Here is a 22,852-nt window from a genome sequence, read left to right on the forward strand (position 1 = left end):
AGGAGAAATATTATCAGGAGAATATCAGAAGCGTTTAATCTGCTATACTAAAAGAAGGTGGCAAATAAAAAGCAAGAGCACACACTTTTCCAGACGAACTCCTTCTGCTCAGTCAGTTAAAAACCCTGGATGTGATGAAGCAAACATAAGACAACTCCAAAGGGCAGAGAGAAGGTAGCAGGCCAGCTAGCAACCTCAGGACCCCAGGAACAACACTTTCAGACAATAACCACTCTACTTTAACAGTGATGTTTGTTTTTTGTTTTTTTTTTTAATGTTTGTTTACTTTTGAGAGACAGAGACAAAGCCCAAGTGAGGGAGGGGCAGAGAGACAGAGACACGGAATCCGAAGCAGGTTCTAGGTTCCAAGCTGTCAGCAGAGAGCCCAACGTGGGGCTCAAACTCATAAGCTGTGAGATCATGACCTGAGCCAAAGTCGGATGCTAAACCAACTGAGCCACCCAGCCATACTGATGTTTCCACTGAGCTAGGCCACAGTACCCAGATATTTGGTGTAACAGCAGCCCAACTGTTGCTGGGAAGGTAATCTTTTAGCTTAGGTTAACATTACATCAGTAGACTTTGAGTAAAGCAATTACCCTTCACAATGTGGGGGGGAGCCTTGTCCAATCAGTTGAAGACCATAGGAGAAGAAGAATGAAGATCCCTCAAAGAAGAGAGAATTCTGCCTCCACGCTGCCTCTGGACTCAAGCTACAACATTAATTCTTCTCCAGGTCTTCAGCCTGCCAACCTACCTTGCAGATTTCATACTTACTGCTCCCCACAATTGTGAGTCAATTTCTTAAATTAAGTCACTCTAATACACCCATACTCCCCTGCACACCCACTCTCTATCGGTCTATTCTCTGGAGAACCCTAAAACACTAGCCAAACACCCCCCAAAAGAGTCTCATCCATGTATACCTCTGACAACAAATGTCCAGTGAAAACCCAGACTTCCACCTTCACTAGACTGAAATCAAGGGCCTCTCCTCCTGGCCTGGATGGTATTGGAGAAGAATGAAGAATGGTCAAGACTTACAGACCTACTGGGCAGTAACAAGTCTCCTTTCTCCGCTATCCACCCTGTGGCATCCAGTGGCAACCACACAAGGAGCCTGGACTTCCCTTCTACCTATCAGTAATGAGGCACCTCTCCTCCCACATGCTAAGGTGGTATCAGAGAAGGCCTTGTGGAGTCAGAACTTTCACCACTGTCCCATGGTAACACCACCCATGGTGTCAATGGAGGCCACATGTAGGCAGTAACAAGGTACGCCTGCGCTCAGTCAAGGTGCTGTCAGTAGAGGCCTAGTAGTGACCCTGAACTCCTGCTGCCACACAGCAGTAACATCCACCCTTGCCCACCCCCAATTATCAATGGAGACCAAGAAGGGAACCTGGATTTCCAACTCCATCTGGCAGTAACAAGGCAACCCCCCTTTCTTCCATTAGTGTTGGGTCAGAGGTCAGCTAAAATGGAAGACTTCAAGAAGAGCCAGAATTTCATAATACCCAAAATGTCCCAGTATCAATGAAAACTCACTCATCACAGTAACAACCAGGATAATCTCAACTCGCGTGACAAATGACACCAGATGCTGACACACAGAGAATAAAGATATTAGCATTATCTAACAAAGATTTTGAAGCATCCATGTTAAAAATGCTTCCATGAGCAATTACAAACCTGTTTGAAACAAAACAGAAAGTCCCAGAAAAGAAATAGAAATAAAGAAGAACCAAATGGAAATTTTAGAAATGAAAAGGACAAGAAATGAAAAAAAAAAAAAAGTTCAGTAGATATGCTCAAAAGCAGAATGGAGAAATCAGAGCAAGGAAACGATGAACTGGAAAAGATAATAAGGAAATTATACAATCTGAGTAACAGAAAGAAAAAAGGGCAGAAAAATAGAGTTCCAAGGACCTGTGGAGCTATGACAAAAGCTGGAACCTTCATGTCACCGAGTTCCAGAAGGAGAGGATAAAGAGGACAGGGCTGAGAGAACACTAGAAACAATAATGGCTGAAAGCTCCCCAAATCTGGAAAGATGCTCACACTCATGGAATCAAGAAGGTGAATGAATCCCAAACAGGATAAACTCAAAGAACCAGAGAAAAGTGACACCTTGAGTCTAGGGGAAAAATAAGTAGGATGACAGCAGATTTCTCATCAGAAACCATGGAGGCCAGAAAAAGGGGTACCAGATCGTTCGAGTAGTTAAAGAACAAAACTGTCAACCCACAATGCTATATCCAGAGGAAAAACATACCAAAAAATGGCACAAATTCTTAAAATAGAAATTATAAAAGAAGGAACTGTGGAAAATTAGGAAGGAAAAAAGAACAAAAGAATAAGGATATGGAATAAAACAACTGATTTTTCTTCTCAAGTTTTCTAAATTATTGTTTAAAGGTTGAAGCAAAAATTTTAACATGTTTTGATGTGGTTCTCAACATACACAGAAGAAATATTTAAGACAGTTATAAACAGAGGTGGCTAAAGGGACGTAAGATTTCTAACACCTCACCTAAACAGGTACAGCCAGTCAAGAAAATCGTTTGGCGGTTTCTTAACAACTGAAACCTCTATCTACCATGTGATCCCAGCACTCACATTACTGGGCATTTATCCCAGAGAAATGAAAACGTATATCCACACAAAAACCTGTGCACAAAGATTCACCAAAGCTTTATTTGTTAGAGCCAAACAACCAAAATGACTTATACCAGGTGAGTGGATAAACCAATTGCACTACGTCTATATCAGAAACACAACTCAGAAATGAGGAATGGATACACACAACTTGGATAGATCTCAAGGGCATCATATGCAAAGAAAAAAAAAAGGCAGTCTCAAAGGTTACACGCTACAGAATTGCATTTACATAAAATTCTCAAAACAGCAAAATCATAGAGATAGAAGACAAAATAACCGTTGCCAGGGGTCAGGGATAGAGAAGGTGGCACGCAACTCTTATGGAATGGTACAAGAAGACTTTTGCGCCAGTAGAACAGTTCTGTCCCTTGATCCCAGTGGTGGAACATGAATCTATATACAGGCGATAAAGTGGCACAGAATCATACTAATTCCATGGTCTGTGAGTATACTCCACTTACAACAGGAGAAACTCGATAAGGGGTATACATACCCTTCTCTGTAGGTTCTTTGTAACTTCCTGGGAATCTAAGTATTTCACAATAAGAAGTTTTTTAAATGCAAAAAAAGCAGTAAGGAGCCTCAATATTTGGCAGGACGGTACAGGTGACTGGAACTGGTTAACTTGTGTCACTAACAGAAGGGCCTATCTTTCTCCAAACAAACTCGGACAATATGAACTAAAAAGCAAAAACATATAAAATCTTCGTGAAAACCCTTCACCATGAGAGGAGAAATGGAAAGGATGGAACGCAGTGAGGAGACCTGAAGGAGAACAGAGACAACAGTAATCAGAAGAAGGTATTAATCTTGTTAATCTTGTTTTGTACACAACAAACTGCCAATCAGCCTTAACAGCAAAGGCTATAATATTACGGCAATCAACACGAAACCTTTATTGTGGGCTGGCACCTTGGTAGGTAAACCTATTAGTTCCGTTCCTTACTAAGGGCAGGCAGAGAGAGCTATAGACATCCGGGTTTGGGGGCTTTAAGGATCTCATTAAAACAAGCAGCAGCAGAAGAGTTAATGATTTCTTTCAGTCTGGGATCAGTTAATGAAGACTGACAAGGTTCATCAGGTAACATCCGTGCAGCGTTGGGCCCTGAGGGTGATCTGATAGAAAGGACACCATCCCTGTCCTTCCAGAGCTGGTAACCTAGTATCTTAAGAGGAAGATGCCTACATCTTGAAGAATGATAGTGCCTGAGTCCCGATTAGCCTAAAAGTCTAAATTATTATCAAGGTTTGGGGAGGCCTCTCTTGAATTGAAGACAATTCAATGAAGGGTTAAGTACTTTAGTTAAAGTTTTTTAAACCATCTGTTGTGTACACACCCTGTATTCCATACAGTGGAGGTTTCCAAGAGTAAAGACAAAGATACAAACCCTTATCCTTAAATCAATATAGAATTTAACAGAGAACACAGTCATGTAAACATAGGAGAACAAGTGAAACAGGGAAATAAATGAAAAATGCTGTGCCCAATTAACTAAAATCTAGAAACCCCAAACCTCTTATCTTCCCCTAAACACCCCATGTTCTTTTGTACTTCAACCCTCGCAGATGCTATTCCCCGTGGCTAGAACATTTCCCCTTCCTCTGGCAGCGAGTTCCCAATCGCCTTCTGAGACCCAGCTCTCATAATGCCGCTGATCTGAAGCTGTTCCCAGACAGAGAGGCAGGAAGCCCTTCCTACTTTCTCTGTGCCCCTACTGCATATCATGGCACTCACAACACTGTTGAAAAACGTCTGAGAATAGTCTCTCCTGCTGGACTCTAAATTCACTTGTAGGTTTATCAAAATAATACATGTGCACAGTTCAACACTTACAGAGCACCAGCAGGTCATGAAAAACATCAGAACCCTCCCTGCTCCCTGGTCCCACTTCCCAGAGGCAGCTATGCCCAAGGCCTCCAGTTTTTTCTCCTGGTAGCTTCCCCCCCCCCCCCCCCCCCCAGTTATCAAGTAATAATACACAAGAACTTCTTTCCGTACTTGAATACATTTTGGTAAGGGCCATTTCTCATCCATCCTGTCAGGTATACTTCGGGGTTTTCTTCACCATGAAGCCAGATGTATCCTTTAGTTCTGGGGAATTTGCTCACCTTCCTTGACAATTTCCTCCATTTCATGTGTTCTCTCTGGACCTCCTATTAGCTAGATGCTGGCTCATCTTTCTCCCCTTTCCTATCATCTCTTTGGGTTTTGTTTTCTCCTGTTAGGGTATGGACGACTCCTCCAACTAAATCTCCATTATTGTATTCTCAGCTTCTAGGAGCTCCTATTTATTTTCTGATGGTTCTTCTTTCAAAGAAAATGGTCCCCAAACTTTTCTTTTTACCTATCAGGGAACACTGATTATAGAAGTTTAACATTTTTTTGTTGTTGTTTCCTACACTGTTTTTCCCAATTCCTCCCTGTCCACCACCACCACAATTTTTTTCTTTTTCCTTGGTGGGGACTTCTCTTAAATGACAGGAAACTATGCTTCTTGTCACCTTTGTATTTTCAACACACAGTCAGGGACAATAAAACATACAAGTGGGCAGATGAACGAACCAATGGAGGAACAGAAGGAGAAGCATCTAAAAATGACTATGAAAAAGATACCAGAAGATTAGAGACTAATATTCTTGCGCTGGTAAGACTGACAGATCGTCGTCGTCTTAGGCCAGGGAGCCCAAGCCTGTGGGGAAGGCCCCCACCAACAGGCGGTATCTGGCACATTTACTGAATGGACAGGGCCTTCTGCACGAGCCTCAACAACAGGCAAACTTTTTAATTTTATTTGAAATTTCATTTAACTCCACATTGAGATACCACCTCAGACTTGTCAAAGTGGCTAACATTAACAACTCAGGCAACAACAGATGTTGACGAGGATGCGGAGAGAGAGGATCTCTTCTGCACTGCTGGTGGAAATGCAAAATGGTGCAGCCACTCCGGAAAACAGTATGGAGGTTCCCAAAACAACTAAAAATAGAACTGCCCTATGACCCAGCAATTGCACTACTAGGCATTTATCCAAACAGGTGTGCTGTTTCGAAGGGACACAGGCACCCCCACGTTTATAGCAGCACTATCGACAACAGCCAAAGTATGGAAAGAGCCCAAATGTGCATCAATGGACGAATGGTTAAAGAAGATGTGGTATATATATATATACACGATGCAGTACTACTCGGCAATCAAAAAGAATGAAATCTTGCCATTTGCAACTACGTGGATGGAACTAGAGGGTATCATGCTAAGCAAAATTATTCAGAGAAAGACAAACATATGACCTCACTCACATGAGGACTTTAAGAGACAAAACAGATGAACATAAGGGAAGGGAAGCAAAAACAATATGAAAACAGGGAGGGGGATAGAACAGAAGAGACTCTTAAATACAGAGAACAGAGGGTTACTAGAGAGGTTTGTGGAAGGGGGGATGGGTAAATGGGTAAGGGGTTTAAGGAATCTACTCCCGAAATCGTTGTACCATGTGCTAACTTGGATGTAAATTATAAATAAATTATACAAAGGAAAAAAAAAGAATAAAAAGCATAACCACAAACTGCTCAAAAAAAAAAAGAAAAAGAATAAGAATTATTTAACTCTTTAACTCTCTTTCTGCCTGGAAGAATTTAACGTATTAGTTCACAATCTATTTGCCACAGCAGCATGCTGTCCTAATTCAAGGTTTGAAAAAACTTTTTCCTCATAGCTGATAGGTAAACTGCTTTTATTTATTTTTAAAAAAAAATTTTTAATGTTTATTTTTGAGAGACAGAGAGAGGAACAGAGCACAAGTGGATGAAGGACAGAGAGAGAGGGAGACACAGAATCCGAAACAGGCTCCAGGCTCTGAGCTGTCAGCACAGAGCCTGACGTAGGGCTTGAACCCACGGATGGTGAGACCATGACCTGAGGCGAAGTCAGACGCCCAACCGACTGAGCCACCCAGGTGCCCCCACCTTTATTTCTTAAAAGCAATCTAAAACTAATTAGCAGCAGGAAAAGCAAAAGTGGTCTTAGATGTAACGATTGAAATAACTAAGAGGTCAGAAGGCTAAGAGGCAAAAATTACTGAATAGCAAATCTGTTTCCCAATTGACTTGAGGGTTATTCTTGTGCTCAGTCGGGAAACCGAGGTCAACGGGACAGCATGCGCAGTGTTATCTGTAAAGCACACCAGAGATCTTGGTAGTTCCAAAGACTTGGTACTTATAGCCCTATTAGGGCCTTTAAAAAAAAAAATGAAAGTAAACTATGACTCACTATAATATTTTTAAATGCATATTTTAGAAGAATTCCCCTATAATCCAACCACAAAAAAAAAAAAAAACCCATCAACCTGTTTATGTCCCAGACCTTCTTTTCTACAGATAAGATTTTTCCTTATAAAATCTGGATCATACTGTATACAGACTGTTTCACTGTGATTATTTTTAGTTTGAGTTTTCTTGGTTGAAATCCCTGGTGACACTGAGTGGCTACTGCCCCTTAGGTCTAAGAGCCAGAATCAGACAGGATGATTTCTTCTCTCAGTTTTGTCAATATCTCAAACTGCAAAATCTGAGCCCATGCTCCCTAACATCGTCTACAATTCAAAAACCAAGAGACTGGATTTAAATCTGCCTTCAAGTATAACCAAAAAGCTCATTTTTTTTTTGTTTCCTCAGATTTAATCATTCTTTCTTGCATCAAAAATAACAAAATTGTAGGGTGACATTAACACATGATCGTGAAACAAAAATGTGTTTCATTTCATTAGTCACAGGCTACATATCAACCAGCTGTTGAAGCTAAAAATATGCCTTAGTTTAAAATTTTGTAAAATACAGCATTTAAGACTCATTTTGAAAGAAATCTGACTTCTTTCAGTTTCTAAGAACCCACTAGAAGCTTTGGAGAAGAACAAATCAGCACCTCCAAAGCACAAGAAAAAAAAGGTGTATCGGGAAGGAATCCAAACTGATTTATTGACAATCATTAGCACATAGTTTACATCTTATTAATAAATCTATGTTAAGGATGACAATCCACCTCAGACATAAAAAATCTATGTATTCTCAAAGAAAGAAACCGACACAGACGTCACACTGGTAATAAAAGGTGTGCATTTTGCTGGGGTAGGAATGAGCTAAGGGGCACTGGGCACTAATACTCGCAGCTCTTCCTCATTAGCTGTAACAGAGACTCAGCCCAGGATGAGGCTGTGGAGGGATCTTTCCAACTCTCCAAACTCAGCAGCACACTCAGGTGGCATCACACGGCACAATGTGCCCGTGACACACAGTCCTCCCCTTGGGATAGAAGCATTTGCAGACTTCCAGCTCTGCTCATCATCAGGTCCCATGGCCCAGGGATCATGCGTCAAGATAAGATCCGCCACCATTAAATATTAGATTATCAAACAGGCAATGGCATACTCTGAGGTAGCCACTGGATTTCAGGTGTAGTTACAGCAAATTGGAAACACATGTTCAACTATCCCAGGGGCCTTGGAAAGTTACCAAGTCGCTTAAGAAATAAACATACACTTCACTCACTTCCTGAGAAGAACTACAAGCTCTTCTGACTCCCACCCAGGGCTCTTGCCATTAAATCTTGCCTAGATTTGATAGGGAAAGATGACAGGTATCCTTCTGGCTTTCCATTTCTTCTTTTATAGTAACTCCCCTTCAGTTAAGTAGTTGTCACCTAAAGGCAGAGGCCGTTTTACAGTTTTGTCACCTCCCATCCTTGCTGAATGCATATTTGACACCTGAAACTTTACGATCAAGAGTGAAAATGTACCGCACTGTAAAAAATGTCAACTTCCAGGTCAAAGTTTTTGGTCATTTAGTCACGAAAGATAGTGTCAAGTTTACTTTTCTAAATGTCAACATAATAGACTAGGGAATTAATTTTCAAGAAGCATTTTGAACAGCGTTCACTTAAATTATTAGTCATCCCAACCTCACTCTGCTGCACCTATTCGAGCAATCTGAATGTGCTCTTTCGACACTCAGGCGGGTAACAGTTCACAAGGATATCTATAAGACACTTTATTTTCTCCTGCAGTAAGGACTTCCTATTCTTAGAGCAGGGGGTGGGGACAGGGGCACCTGGGTGGTTCAGTCGGTTAAGCATCTGACTCTTGGTTTCAGCTCAGGCCATGATTTCATGGTGGTTTGTGAGTTTGAGCACAGAGCCTGCTTCGGATTCTCTTTGTCCCTCTCTCTCTCTCTCTGCCCCTCCCCCACTTATACACTTCTCGCTCTCAAAATAAATAAACTTTAAGGAAATAAAAAGGAGGAGGAAAGATGAGAAAAAGATGACAGAGAAAAGAAAAGGGAGTGGGGACCCTGATGATATCTATAGACAAATACAGTAACTGCTACTTAAAACACCCGCTCCAGAAGCTTAAAGTAAATTCTTAAAAAATTCCTGCTCTGCTATTTACAGTCTATTCAATCCTGTTACATCGAAGAATGATCAGCTATTACGTGCAAACATATACTCGAATGATACGCCATATGACATAAACCACAAGCGGCTTTGGAAGTAAGAGGACGGGTGCAGAGCATACTGGGGACTCCTAAGTGTAGCTAGCCTCTTACACTCGGACCAACCTTTGTCAGGTGACAACCCCTCTGAGCACATCACGGACTCTATGGTACCTCGAGTTCCCTTCCAAATTCGTAATTCTTTCTACTGGTTACAGGGAAAAGCAGGGAGTAACAAAATAAGCAAAGCTCTGACTGAATATACAGTCAATTCTGTCGTAACACTTGTTTTGAAAATGCAAATCTGTTCCAACACAACATATATTAGGAAACAGTTGGACCATAATTCATTCTTTGCTTTTGCTCATGTGGCATCTCATCTATGAGAAACACGAGGTGAATCCAGAAAACCACAGTCGGCTGAACTAATGGGAGCAGGAGGATGCCAACTGCACACGAGCACACCCCACTGTCCCCCAGCTTCTGGGGTGCACCATACGCTCCAAGCCACATGCACCTGTATCTGGGGTTAGGACTTTCTGTCCTATTGCAGAGCACCCTTTCCCTGCTGCACAAGCAGCAACCCTTCCAGCACCACAGCCACAAGCAAACTTCAGGTCTTTTTCAGGGTCAACTCCCACATGCTTGTAGTACTTAGGGACTGGTAGCTGCTTAACATATGTGAAACTGTGCTACCATTTTTATACGCTCCGTTCTCTTTTTTTTTTATGTGTCACAAAGTTTTTGAGTACTGTGTCTCTAATCTCAGTTTTCTCATAAGCCTTGTGGGTTTGTGTTTTTTTTTTTCCTCTTTTTAGCACACAATGATTTTTAGCAACTCTGTGTCATGTTAGAGTCAAACTGACTGTATCACTGTCTGGGGAAAAGTCATCAATGAACACTTGCATTTTTTTTTTTTTTAAGATAACAGATGGACAAGCTTCCTACAAGGCTGCTTATGCATTAAGTTAGAAATCAGCAAAGTCTCAGTTCTCTGCTGTACAGGTGTTGGTTACTCCTATAGCTCCCACATTAGGTATCAGATTTGTAGTCAGAAGGAAAGCATTCTCCTTGAAATAGCCAACAAAAAACTGGATTTGTAAAGTAATAAAGAGAAGACACTAAATGTATCTTTTTTTTAATATGAAATTTATTGTCAAATTGGTTTCTATACAACACCCAGTGCTCATCCCAACAGCTGCCCTCCTCAACGCCCATCACCCACTTTCCCCTCCCTCCTACCCCCCATCAACCCTCAGTTTATTCTCAGTTTTTAAGAGTCTCTTATGGTTTGCCTCCCTCCCTTTTTTTTTTCCCCTTCCCCTCCCCCATGGTCTTCTGTTAAGTTTCTCAGGATCCACATAAGAATGAAAACATATGGTATCTTTCTCTGTAGGACTTATTTCACTTAGCATAACACTCTCCAGTTCCATCCACGTTGCTACAAAGGCCCATATTTCATTCTTTCTCATTGCCATGTAGTACTCCATTGTGTATATAAACCACAATGTCTTTATCCATTTATCAGTTGATGGACATTTGGGCTCTTTCCATAATTTGGCTATTGGTGAAAGTGCTGCTATAAACATTGGGGTACAAGTGCCTCTATGCATCAGCACTCCTGTATCCCTTGGGTAAATACCTAAGAGTGCTATTACTGGGTCATAGGGTAGATCTATTTTTTAATTTTTTGAGCAACCTCCACACTGTTTCCAGAGTGGCTGCACCAGTTTGCATTCCTACTAACAGTGCAAGAAGGTTCCCGTTTTTCCACATCCTCTCCAGCATCTATAGCCTCCTGATTTGTTCATTTTAGCCACTCTGACTGGCATGAGGTGGTATCTGAGTGTGGTTTTGATTTGTATTTCCCTGATGAGGAGTGACGTTGAGCATCTTTCAGCCACCTGGATGTCTTCTTTAGAGAAGTGTCTATTCATGTCTTCTACCCATTTCTTTACTGGATTATTTGTTTTTTGGGTGTGCAGTTTGGTGAGCTCTTTATAGATTTTGGATACTAGTCCAATATGTCACCTGCAAATATCTTTTCCTGTTCCATTGGTTGCCTTTTAGTTTTGTTGATTGTTTCCTTTGCTGTGCAGAAGCTTTTTATCTTCATGAGGTCCCAATAGTTCATTTCTGCTTTTAATTCCCTTGCCTTTGGAGATGTGTCAAGTAAGAATTTGCTGCGGCTGAGGTCAGAGATGTTTTTTCCTGCTTTCTCCTCTAGAGTTTGGATGGTTTCCTGTCTCACATCCAGGTCCTTTATCCATTTTGAGTTTATTTTTGTGAATGGTTTAAGAAAGTGGTCTAGTTTCATTCTTCTGCATGTTGCTCTCCAGTTCTCCCAGCACCATTTGTTAAATAGACTGTCTTTTTCCCATTGGATATTCTTTCCTGGTTTGTCAAAGACTAGTTGGCCATACTTCTGTGGGTCAATTCTGGAGTCTCTATTCTATTCCATTGGTCTATGTGTTCTGCTTTTGTGCCATAAATGTGTCTTCTCAATTCAGAGCTTGATTCTGGAAGAAAATGTGGCATGTACCAGTCTAAGAATGCCACCTGTTTGATAATGAAATATTCAAAAGCTATTCGATACCTATTATGAAAGAATATGGAGCAAAAAATATTTCTGCAATATAGTTCTAACAGTGTGTTACAAACCACAGAGCCTTGACACTCTTATTCTTTTTTTTTTTTTTTTAATTTTTTTTTTTTCAACGTTTATTTATTTTTGGGACAGAGAGAGACAGAGCATGAACGGGGGAGGGGCAGAGAGAGGGAGACACAGAATCGGAAACAGGCTCCAGGCTCTGAGCCATCAGCCCAGAGCCTGACGCGGGGCTCGAACTCCCGGACCGCGAGATCGTGACCTGGCTGAAGTCGGACGCTTAACCGACTGCGCCACCCAGGCGCCCCGACACTCTTATTCTTGATAAACTCAGAGGTAAAAGAGAATAGCAAACTAAAGGAAGTCATGCATGTTTCCTAGTTTCCATGCAGACTAGAAACAGGAGACAGACCCAATCACTTAGCACTGACGGGGAAGGCTGGATAAAATCTGTCACTCAGAGCCAACAGGCATGCTATTTACCATGCTCAGGAAAGACAGGGACCATAATTATTTTGCCTTCTTCAAAGAACCTTAACTTAAAGCCAGGATTGGTAACAGAAGTCACAAAAGTTAACATAGTACAGCACGTGCTTCTATACACTGGGCCAAGTTATTTGGCCATTGTAGACATGATCCTGGTACCTTTTTTTTTTTTTTATTAATGTGTATGTATTTATTTTTAAGAAAGAGAAAGCATGTGTGCATGCATCTGAGGAGGGGACGGGCAGGGGAAGAGACACAGAATCCCAAGCAGGCTCTACACCGTCAGCAGAAAGCCCGAGGTGGGGCTCAATCCCACAACAGAACCATGAGATCATGACCTGGGCCAAATTCAAGAGTCAGACGGTTAACTGACTAAACCAGCCAGGCACTCCCTGGCACCATTCTTAAACTACAACATTAACACTTAAAAAAATAATTGACCTTTTATACACACACACACATACACCCATATACACAAGGGAAAAAAGTGAAAGGAAAAAAAAAAACACCAAAGTGCTAACATTGGTTTCATATTTGGGTAATAAGATTATATAGGACTTTTTTATTCATAGCTTTCATTATTTTATACAACGAACATATTTTACTTTTATCACCAGAGGAAAACCACTACCTGTTTAAAAATAGCTGACTGGAAGACACAAATCCCTGACCATTGCTGACAAAGATTTCACAGTAGGCCATCCAATGTCTCTTCTACTTTCTACAGGGTGAAAGGTGAGCAGCCTGGATTTGGAGGCCACTTGCCCTACCATGTAAGAAATGTCAGAAAGAACTTTGTAGAAAACTCTCCAACACAGGAAGGCGGGTGAGCACAATGGAAGACATTACACACTCGTAGATCTGACTTGTTCATCCCTGTTTTTATCAGACAGTATTTTGGTGACTCCCAAAGGTGTTCTGAAAAATCTTTGCTTTTTGGATAAAGGTAACATAGAGCCACTCAACTGAATTTAACAGTGTTTGGTAGCACAGAACACGGAAGTATGACCTAACCAAAGAAACCCAGGGACCAAAGCCCAAGAAGTGTGCAAAAGGCCCCTGCGGATTTTCTAGCCAGCTCTCTCTCCACATCACTATCACAGTGATGAGAAATGTTCATTTCTCCACTCGGAAAGCAGGCACAGCACTACCCCAGAGGCTGTGGTGAATACAGAAAAAAACCAGGGCTCTCCTCACAGCATGCACAGGCTGATGGGGAAAGACAGGACACAGATATCAGAAATATGTAAGTAACATAAGACAAAATTAAATGGCTAAATGAATGGTACAAATAAGTATTTAAGGCATTTAAAGGAGCACAGCTCAGCTTCAACAGCTGGGAAAGGCTACCTCCTAAGGCAGAAGGAGGGAGACGAAGGAGGGAGACAAAGGTGGTCCAGGCGTGGTCACCAAAAGAAGCAAAGTCATTGGGATGGAAAAGGTAATGTGAGTGTGAGTGGACAAAAATCAGGTTGGAGAACAAGAGAAGTAAGGATGGACGGAGAGATTGAGGCTGATTATAAAACCTCTTTAGGGCTCCCTTACCTCTAATCCATGTCATTATCAGATAAAGAACATTTGTGGGAAATCCCATGTACCAGATACTACGCTAAATATGACAGATATAGTATCTCATTATAATCATCCAAAGTGAGCGTCATTATTCTCATTTTACAGATAGAAACTGATATTAGTTGAACAGAGAAGTTAACCAATTTGCCCAAGGTCACCAAGGTAAACAGACCTGGGATTTGAACTCAGGCCTACCTGACTCCAAAGTCCATGCTCCTTTTTACTACTAGCTCTGTGTTACTTCTTCCTAAAACATAACTACGACAACCTCACGCTCAATCTGTATCTTTCTCCCATCATGCTGTACATGCCTAGCCTTCTGACTACCCAGTTTCCTCATGGGGAGTCCCTACGCATCAAAGCCTACTGTCGGGAGAGTATGCGCAGCTAAAACAAAAGTGACCAACAACAGTTTACCCCATCCCGGGCTATCTTCAATGCTACAGAAATCAGAGACTCAAGTTATAAAGAAAGCTCTAAAATCAACCACTCAGTGGAATAAAGATCTCACCTTCTGAGAGGGCCAGGCCATTGTATCTTACAACGGCAGCCTCCACAGCTTATGGCTACAAGGCCCGCGGTAAGAATCTCATTGCTCGGCCCTGAAGGTCTCTGTCTGGGAGTTGAAAGGCCACAGGAGCACTTCACAATACCACAAGCCCCCATCATTTCACATAATAAGTACATGGGAAAACCTAAACAAAACGTATTTGTCATCTACCATTCAATGTTTCTTTAAAAGACAGATTGCCAAAAAAAAAAAAAAAAAAAAAAAAAAAAGCGTTTTCTAGTAATTCTATAAAATATTCTCCTACTGTCTCTGGGAACCAGGAGCATTACTGCTCTCACCTTTTCTACCATGAACGATTTTACAAGTATCAATGACGCAAGTGTCCTCTTTCCAAGGAGCTGAAATAAAACCACATGGGATATTGGAGTATGTGACGATGAGTGGGGAAAAGGGCACAATCCTGACAGGGAACGCTCCACGTGCTCACCATGAACACAGCCTGCACTCACAACTACCCATTTGCTAAAACCAGAATGCACTAGCAGTTAGGTCAAAGATCTACTGAGAATTTGAAAGCTCCCCACCGAATATTTTAATAGGCCAGGGAATGATGAGAGTTTCAGAACGCGTTTCAACACGATGATTCGAATTCAACACAAGAAACTTTCCAGACTGGCTTAGAAAATACACTGCACTACATGTTTCACATAGAAAGCAAAAGGAAATTTTAAAATAAAAGTGCTATTATTCTTTCTCTACAAACCCGTTACATCTCTTACCCTGAAGGAATCACTTTCTAAGACATTCCCATTTCATCAATGCTCTAACATGTATGCCAACAGATTTTAGGGGTAGAACTTTGTTCAAAGTAGTAACGGGAGAATGTTGCCCTTACGTATCTGGATGGCTCCTCCAGGTTCTGGTCATTCATGTCAGTAGGAACAATCCGGGTGGCCAGTGGTCCCTCCGCAAAAGGTTTTGGTAACTGGCCCCTGAACTCTGATGGAATGAACTGAAGCTGCCAACTGTCAGAAACACAAATAAGAGAGAGTAAGGAAAACACAGGGGGCCCATATTGCCAAATGTACTTGAAATAAACAAGCCCCCCCCAAAATTCATGTGAAAAACATTTCACTTGGAAAAAATATATTTCTGCTAAAACCTCGATCCACCAGGGAGCAGAGAGGCAGAGGTCGTAACTCAGTCCAACATCGTTGAGAAACTCATCGAGAAGTCTCTCGATCAATGTCAACAACTCTTGGCAGTAAAATTTGCAACCAAACGGTCATACCACCAAACATCGGAGAACCATGCCAGTCTGTCGCCAATTACCACATGCTCAGAGGCATTTACCAAAATTAAAGCAAATTCATCAAACAGGAAAAGAGTAAGATGTAAGAACACACCATGGGAGACGTACTTTGTTCCTGAGCAACTCTCAAAAATATCTTTAGTTAGGAAACTATTTCAAATATAAAAGGCAAAGGCTAAAGTTAATACTTAAAACCATTTTCCTTGAATCATTAGTGACGGATACTAGATCTGCACTACACACAAAACACCTCCACCGGCTAAGCCGCATCAGGACTCATCTTAACCTGACTTCCCTTTTCCATAAACAGAACTTTCTCTGTCCACATGAAGCCAACACAAGGAACTCCACAGTCTATGCTATCATCATCCAACAACAGCATAAAGGTACAGATATCTTAACCACAGCTCTCCCCACTGTCCATATTTTGGTAAAGAACTTACACCGTTATTGGATGACCAACATTTCTTCTTCAAAAATATCCTTTTAGCCTGAGTTTCTGGACCACTTTTGGAAATCGATTAATATCAGATGATAGAAATTTAAATATGAATCCTGAGAAAGAGCCACTAGGAGGAGTCTAGGTCCCCGAGTGTTTTTAGAAGTTCCCCAGATGTCTATAGTCACAGGTAGTGCAGGGTGCACAGCCGGACACAGTGCTCACTCTACTGGACACAGGAAATGGTCGCACAGTGCAGACCTCACAGCTCGGAAGTGGCCCGTTGTTCAAAAACTTTTTGTGAAAACCCCAAAATGAAAGTAAACTTAGGGAGACTTTGCCACAGAATTGCTATTTTTACTCCTGGATTTAAAACCTTGGGGATTTAGAAACAACTTACTTATCAGGCAGAAGGAAGCTACTGGGAAATCGATACCACTCCTTCCCTACACAGACATTCACAGGCCTGCCTTCTGGGACAGTGTGGATGGTTGGGTCCGTGGCAATTCGGTAAAATTCTGGATACAAATCAAGGGGCCCGTGATACCCTGGAAGGGAGAAAGGTTTGTAAAAGCTGAAGACATGTAAGATGAGAGTCTAACATTTAATCATGATGCATGTTAATGTCCCACTGTAATCCATGTGTAATTTAAGAGTGTGAAGGCCCCCAACAATGGCAGCAAGAAGCCGGCTCCCTTGACACACAGCGTCTCTACAGTTACGAAGATGATCACAGCAGAGACCCTGTTTTACCAAATATAATTTGCTTTCTTGCCCTTCTGTACACCCTTCCGCCTTTCTCACTTCTGTTCTTTGAGCACATTTTAATCTTGTGGACCCAAATAATGACTATAGGAAGAGTATTATCATGGGAATTGAGCCCCAAATTTGCTTCCTATGTTGAAGGCTTAATTCATTCCTCAAAATAAAAAAGCATCCTCTAAAAAATAAAATTAAAAAACACAAGAATAGAAAAAAAGCTTTTATAGTTAATCACTGCGAAAGGAATTGTCAATCTTCTCTTTAATCTTAGGTAAGTCACAGCCCAATCACAAATGAAGCCCATAGGCTCTCTTTATAGGAAAGTCCTCCTCCCAGCTAACGCTGAAGTGTAATAATCACACACAGAGCAAAACCCAAGGTGAAGTGCCTTGCGAGCATGGGCACTGTGTGCCTCTACCTTTGAACAGTGCCACAGAGCGGGAAAAGGACAGGAGGCCGAACAGGAAGAGCGTTCCTGACGCCAGCCAGTTCGACGTCACAGTGTAATGCTCCAGACGGTATCGCTGAAACACGAAGTGGTAACATTTCTAGAAGGAAAGAAAACTGTATTGAAAAAAAAAAAAAAAAAAAAAAAGAACTTGCATAATATACAGAACACTATCATAAAACATCCTAACACCAAGAGGGGAAGAAGCAGCCAAAGAGGTTCCATCAAGGGTCTGAGCATTTGCCAACAGTGAGTGCCCACTCCAAATTCGAAGATGAAAGCAAGCTCTGTTTAAATTATCTACGGGTCAGCCCAACCAGAGGAATTCTCACCAGCTTCACAGGAAAAGTATATAGACATCTCTCTAGTGCTTATAAAGTCCTAATAATTTGTTTTTTTAATATTTAAATGAAAGTGCTGGTGTGCCTGGCTGGCTCAGTTGGTACAGCATGAAACTTTTGATCCCAGAGTCATGAGGGCAGGTCCACACTGGGTGTGGAGCCGGCTTAAAAAACATTTTTGGGGGGGCGCCTGGGTGGCGCAGTTAAGCGTCCGACTTCAGCCAGGTCACGATCTCGCGGTCCGTGAGTTCGAGCCCCGCGTCAGGCTCTGGGCTGATGGCTCAGAGCCTGGAGCCTGTTTCCGACTCTGTGTCTCCCTCTCTCTCTGCCCCTCCCCCGTTCATGCTCTGTCTCTCTCTGTCCCAAAAAAAATTAAATAAACGTTGACAAAAAAAATTTTTTTAAAACATTTTTTTTAAATGTTGATTTATTTTTGAGACAGAGACAAAGAGAGAGAGCGCGTGAGCAGGGATAAGCAAAGAGAGAGGGAGACACAGAATATGAAGCAGGTTCCAGGCTCCGAGCTGTCAGCACAGAGCCCAACACGGGGCTCGAACTCACAAACTGTGAGATCATGACCTGAGCTGAAGTCAGACACTCAACCGACGGAGCCACCCAGGTGCCCCAAAAGACATTTTTTTTAATAAATAAGAACAAAAGTGCTTTTTAGCAGTTTGCTTTGATATATGCAGTATCTCTATTTTGATGTAACAAGTATTAATCTTTACTTTCCTCCACTGACAAGCTTTCATCAAAGTTTTTGGTATCAAGAAAATGTCTCATGACCAAACAAAAGAATTCCTCTCATAGAACATCAGGAAAATGCTGTTAATTATCTGAACTATTTTACAAACTAGATGAATATTATTACAATATATACATGTATGCATGAGTTCTACAGTCTGTGAGTACTTTCCCATTAGATTTATTGCTTTCTTTCCCTCCTAGACTAGAACTACTTTTGGGAAGCAATTTTATAATCTATTACAAATATTGCCATCTATAGCTATTGCCGTCAATAAATATATTTCCAACAAATCTATTGCCATCAGTGGGTTTGAACTCCTTTCATATTTTAAAGAATCTGTCCTAAGGAAACAATCTATATACCTCAAGAAAGATATTCATCCTAACATTATTTATAATCCTGAAATAAATAAGCAACTTAAACCTACCATAAATTATATATCTAATCATAGATATAAGTTCAGTAGTTTACATATACAATAATGTTATGTATTATGCCAAATTGAGAACATACTCCTATTCAAATAAGGGTATAGATTTGGCAACACTGAAAATGATATGTAGTTGTATTAAAAGACATATTAAGTTAGATGTCAGATTATAACCATCATCAAGTCTGGTACATGATAGGCAAATATGCTGGAAGATGGTTTTGTTATGATAGTAGGGCTAACTTAGACAGTGATTTTAAACAATTAAAACTTTATTATCTGCAATAAAGTGCAATTACATTTATAATTAAAATTATTTCTTAAAACTATAAACCTAACATGGATGAGCCTTAAAAACATGATGCCGATGGGACGCCCAGGTAGCTCAGTTGGTTAAGTGTCCGACTTCGGCTCAAGGCACCATCTTGCCATTCCCAAGTTGGAGACCCGAACTGGGCTCTGTGCTGGCAGCTCAGAGTTTGAAGCCTGCTTCAGATTCTGTGTCTTCCTCTCTCCTATGCCCCGCCCCTCCCCCACTTGTGCTCTCTACATCTCTCAAAAAATAAACATTTTTTTAAAAATTAAAAAAACAACAACAACAAAAAAAAAACATGAGGCTAACTGAAAGCAGCCTGTCACGAGGACCATGTATTTTAGGACTCCATGGGCAAATCTTCAGAGACAGAAAGTAGACTAGTGGTTGCTTATAGCTGGGAGATATGACAGCTAAGGGGTACAGAGCTTTTGAGATGATAAAAATGCTCTAAAATTGACTGTGGTGATAGTTACACAGACCTATGACTGTACTAAAAACCATTTAATTCTATGCTTTTTAAATGGGTAAATCATATGGTTTGTGAATTACAGCACTATAGAAGTGTTAAGGAAAAAATGCTTCCCTAATTACTCTTTTCTGCCAATTGCAAATGGCAGCAGAGGTCAAAACGAAGCCTGGAGGGGCGCCTGGGAGGCTCAGTCAGTTAAGCATCTGACTCTGGATTTCGGTTCAGGTCATGATCTCAGGGTTCAGTTCGTGGGCTCAAGCCCCGCATCAGGCTCCGCACTAACAGTGGGATCCTCTGTCTCCCTCTCTCTCTGCCCCTCCCTCAGTCATGAAATGAATAAACTTAAAAAAATAAAGAGAGAGAGCCTGGAGGCTTCTGAGACCACAAATACAGATACATCCAAGATAAATTCTGAAAAGGAATTGACCTGGACAGGTTTTAAGCCAGGATTACAAAGTGTCCCATATTGCTAACTGCCTGATGTTATCCCAACACTCGAGCAAGTTTTAATCTGATCTCATAGCTAAGGAGCAGACGTTCCATTATTTCTGCCATGGCGCCACCATCTTGTGGCAGGCCTATACAACGATCTAACCAAATTCCTTTAATAGCAAGTGGATTCTGGTTGGCAATAGAAAGAAATTAACACACCAGTTAACAATGCAAATATGTAATCAGCGTAAGAGTATGATCAACAGCCAAGCAAGCAATACATAAACAATGGTAGTTACTTTAATATGTGTATCAGGTTTATTGTATGGATAAAGTATCTTGGGGGAAGCATACTGTAATTTGCCTTTAAGCTTTATGACCAATTTAACAAGTGAAACAGAATGAAGCAAATGTACATTTCCCTGAAACTCACCTGAAGTGCAGAAAGGGCCACAGCACCACAGAGACATATAAGTGGATACACAGGGAAAAGAAATCTCTCCTCTTTGTGAGGCTGGATGAAGAAAATTATAAACCAAATATACATTGGAGCCAAGGTAAGCCAATACGGGTGGCCTAAATTCTGAACTGTAAGACACAGAAAAACATCCACCTTTCACCATGTTAGAATAAAACAACATCTTTAGTTTCAGTGTTCTCTCGATCTCAGATGGGAATACACCCTATGTGTATGGCACCCCATAAAATGTTTGAGCTTTTATATTCACACTTTCTTTGATGCAATAAAGGGGTCAAGTAGAAAAAGGTATATACTCCTGAGCTCCCCCAAGAAAGCCAGCCTCTAATGTGAGTCACAATACTGGACTTGGCTGGAACACAAATCAAAGTCAAGGGACTGAGTAATAAATCTTAATATATTGGATAAAGAAGAAAAGCCTTCTCTCCTCAGTGAGTCCTGCCACTAAGGTAAAGGTTCCTGAGATTAACCAAAAGCATAACATAAACTCATTTCTTGGGTTTTAATTCCTATGCTCTATTTAATAGATTAATCTCCTTTCTTATATACCAGTCTAAATAGATTTAGACCAAAGGAAAGAAAAAGTTGGATTCTCAAACCCATCGTTTTTTGTCAAGCTACAAATGGCAAAAGAGTCTGTCTCAAAGCAAATATAAAAGCAACTCTTAAAGGAAGTTTACTGATGATGTTTGTTCTCCTCTCACAATACCCATCCACTCTGAATCTTAAAACTGAAACTAACATATACTCAAGGCATGTGAAAGAATTAAAGCCATTTAATGAGCTCTAAGACTCAAGCACCTGCTGGAAAGTTCCTGTGGTTAGGCACATGAACACTGACCGATAAACCTGCAACCCACGGTGAAGGCATCCCCTACTGCGCTTCTACGAGTGATGATCAGCAGTGCTAGAAATCACTGGCAAAGGGTAGATCGACAGCGCCCCCTGGTGTTATGTCTACAAGGAGCAAGTTTAGAGGAAAAGCTCAGAATTGTCATCAAGATCGACTTTGGTGTTTCTAACTTACCAGTATTTTTGTAGAAACTCTTTAGAGATGAAAATTCTTCAAATGCAACACCAGGCTTATCCTTTAAACTTTCTACTCTAAGATCTTACCTTAAGATTTTAGGTGATAATCTATGATTTACATCTTTCCAAGAAGTATTTTAGGTTGGAGTTTTCTTGATTACAAAAAAATGAAATCCGTTTCTGTATCTTCAAGGCTAGCAAATATATTTGTAAAAATATGGCCTACTGGGGCACCTGGGTGGCTCTGTCAGTTAAGCATCTGACTTCGGCCCAGATCATGATCTCACAGGTCCTGAATTCGAGTCCCACAATGGGCTCTGTGCCGACAGCTCAGAGGCTGGAACTTGCTTTGGATTCTGTCTCCCTCTGTCTCTGCCCCTCCTCCACTCATGCTCCATCTCACTCACTCTGAAAACTACACAAACATTTAAAAAACTTAAATAAAATATGGCCTAACCTGTTTGAACGTCCTCTGTAAAATTACAAAATCATAACCACAGTTGTATCACATGATGAGAAAATAGGTAACTTTCCTGCTTTATGTTTTTCTGGGTTTTTTCTCTTTAAAAGAACATTTTTCTATTATAAAATACACAGAAAGTATAAAGAAAAAACAGCACTCATTTTTTTTTTTTTACTAGGTGGACATGTGTGCAAATTACACATTTTTAAAACAAAATTGGATTCGTACTGTAGAGAACAGCTTAATATGCTGTTTTTATACTTACATCACAAGCATGTCCAAATTCTCTACAAGCATAAATTATCTTTACAGTAAAGAAAAAAAAGTTACTTTTCAAAAAAAAAAAAAAAGAGAGATAAAGTGATCCTTAGGACATGCAAGGAATGCAGGACTAAGTTAACACCCCAGGTGACAGACAGCTGGATCCAAATGTGGGACATTATGCAAGATGGGTGACCTGATTTCTTTAGAAATCTTCAGGAGGAAAAACAAGAGGGGGGAGCCTCGTAAAAAGCTGAACAAACTTAATATCAAAGTCAGTATATGACCCTTTTTTAGAACCTCTTTTAAACAACTATAAAAAGCTGTTTTTCAGACAGTGTAGGAAACCTGAGTATCAACTGGGTATTAGATATTAAGGAATTGCCGATTTTATTAGGATAATGGCATTATGGTTATGCTAAAACAAAACAAGTGACTGGAGGCTGCTTTCGTATTCAAATAGTGTAACACAGTGAACTCTACAAACCATTAATAGCAGAAAAGCAGAATGGGGGGCGGGATGGAGAGATCATATGGCATCCAAATCAGACTGAAATGTCTGAAATTAAATCTCTTTCCAAAGCTCATATGAATTTCTGCTCAAAT

General features: G+C 40.8%; 1 protein-coding gene across 3 annotated transcripts in view; it reads right to left on the reverse strand.

Moving 5' to 3' along the window:
• The window catches only part of ALG9 (ALG9 alpha-1,2-mannosyltransferase), a 97,159-nt gene that overhangs the window by 45,375 nt on the left and 28,932 nt on the right, over positions 1–22,852 (reverse strand). For 2 of the 3 annotated variants that reach the window (XM_047071529.1, XM_047071531.1), the window contains exons 10-13: positions 20,449–20,603; positions 17,250–17,379; positions 16,470–16,617; positions 15,214–15,343 (exon numbers count right to left, since the gene is read on the reverse strand). In XM_047071529.1, the coding sequence (XP_046927485.1) occupies positions 15,214–15,343; positions 16,470–16,617; positions 17,250–17,379; positions 20,449–20,603 (563 nt within the window). Of the gene's footprint in view, positions 1–11,561; positions 11,661–15,213; positions 15,344–16,469; positions 16,618–17,249; positions 17,380–20,448; positions 20,604–22,852 lie in introns of those variants that run through there. The other variant, XM_047071530.1, reaches the window with a different exon arrangement.

Source organism: Lynx rufus, unplaced genomic scaffold, assembly GCF_022079265.1.
Source record: "Lynx rufus isolate CCGP_SWC_20201006 ecotype Redwood Valley unplaced genomic scaffold, mLynRuf1.p SCAF_9, whole genome shotgun sequence".
NCBI classification, from domain to species: Eukaryota; Metazoa; Chordata; class Mammalia; order Carnivora; family Felidae; genus Lynx; species Lynx rufus.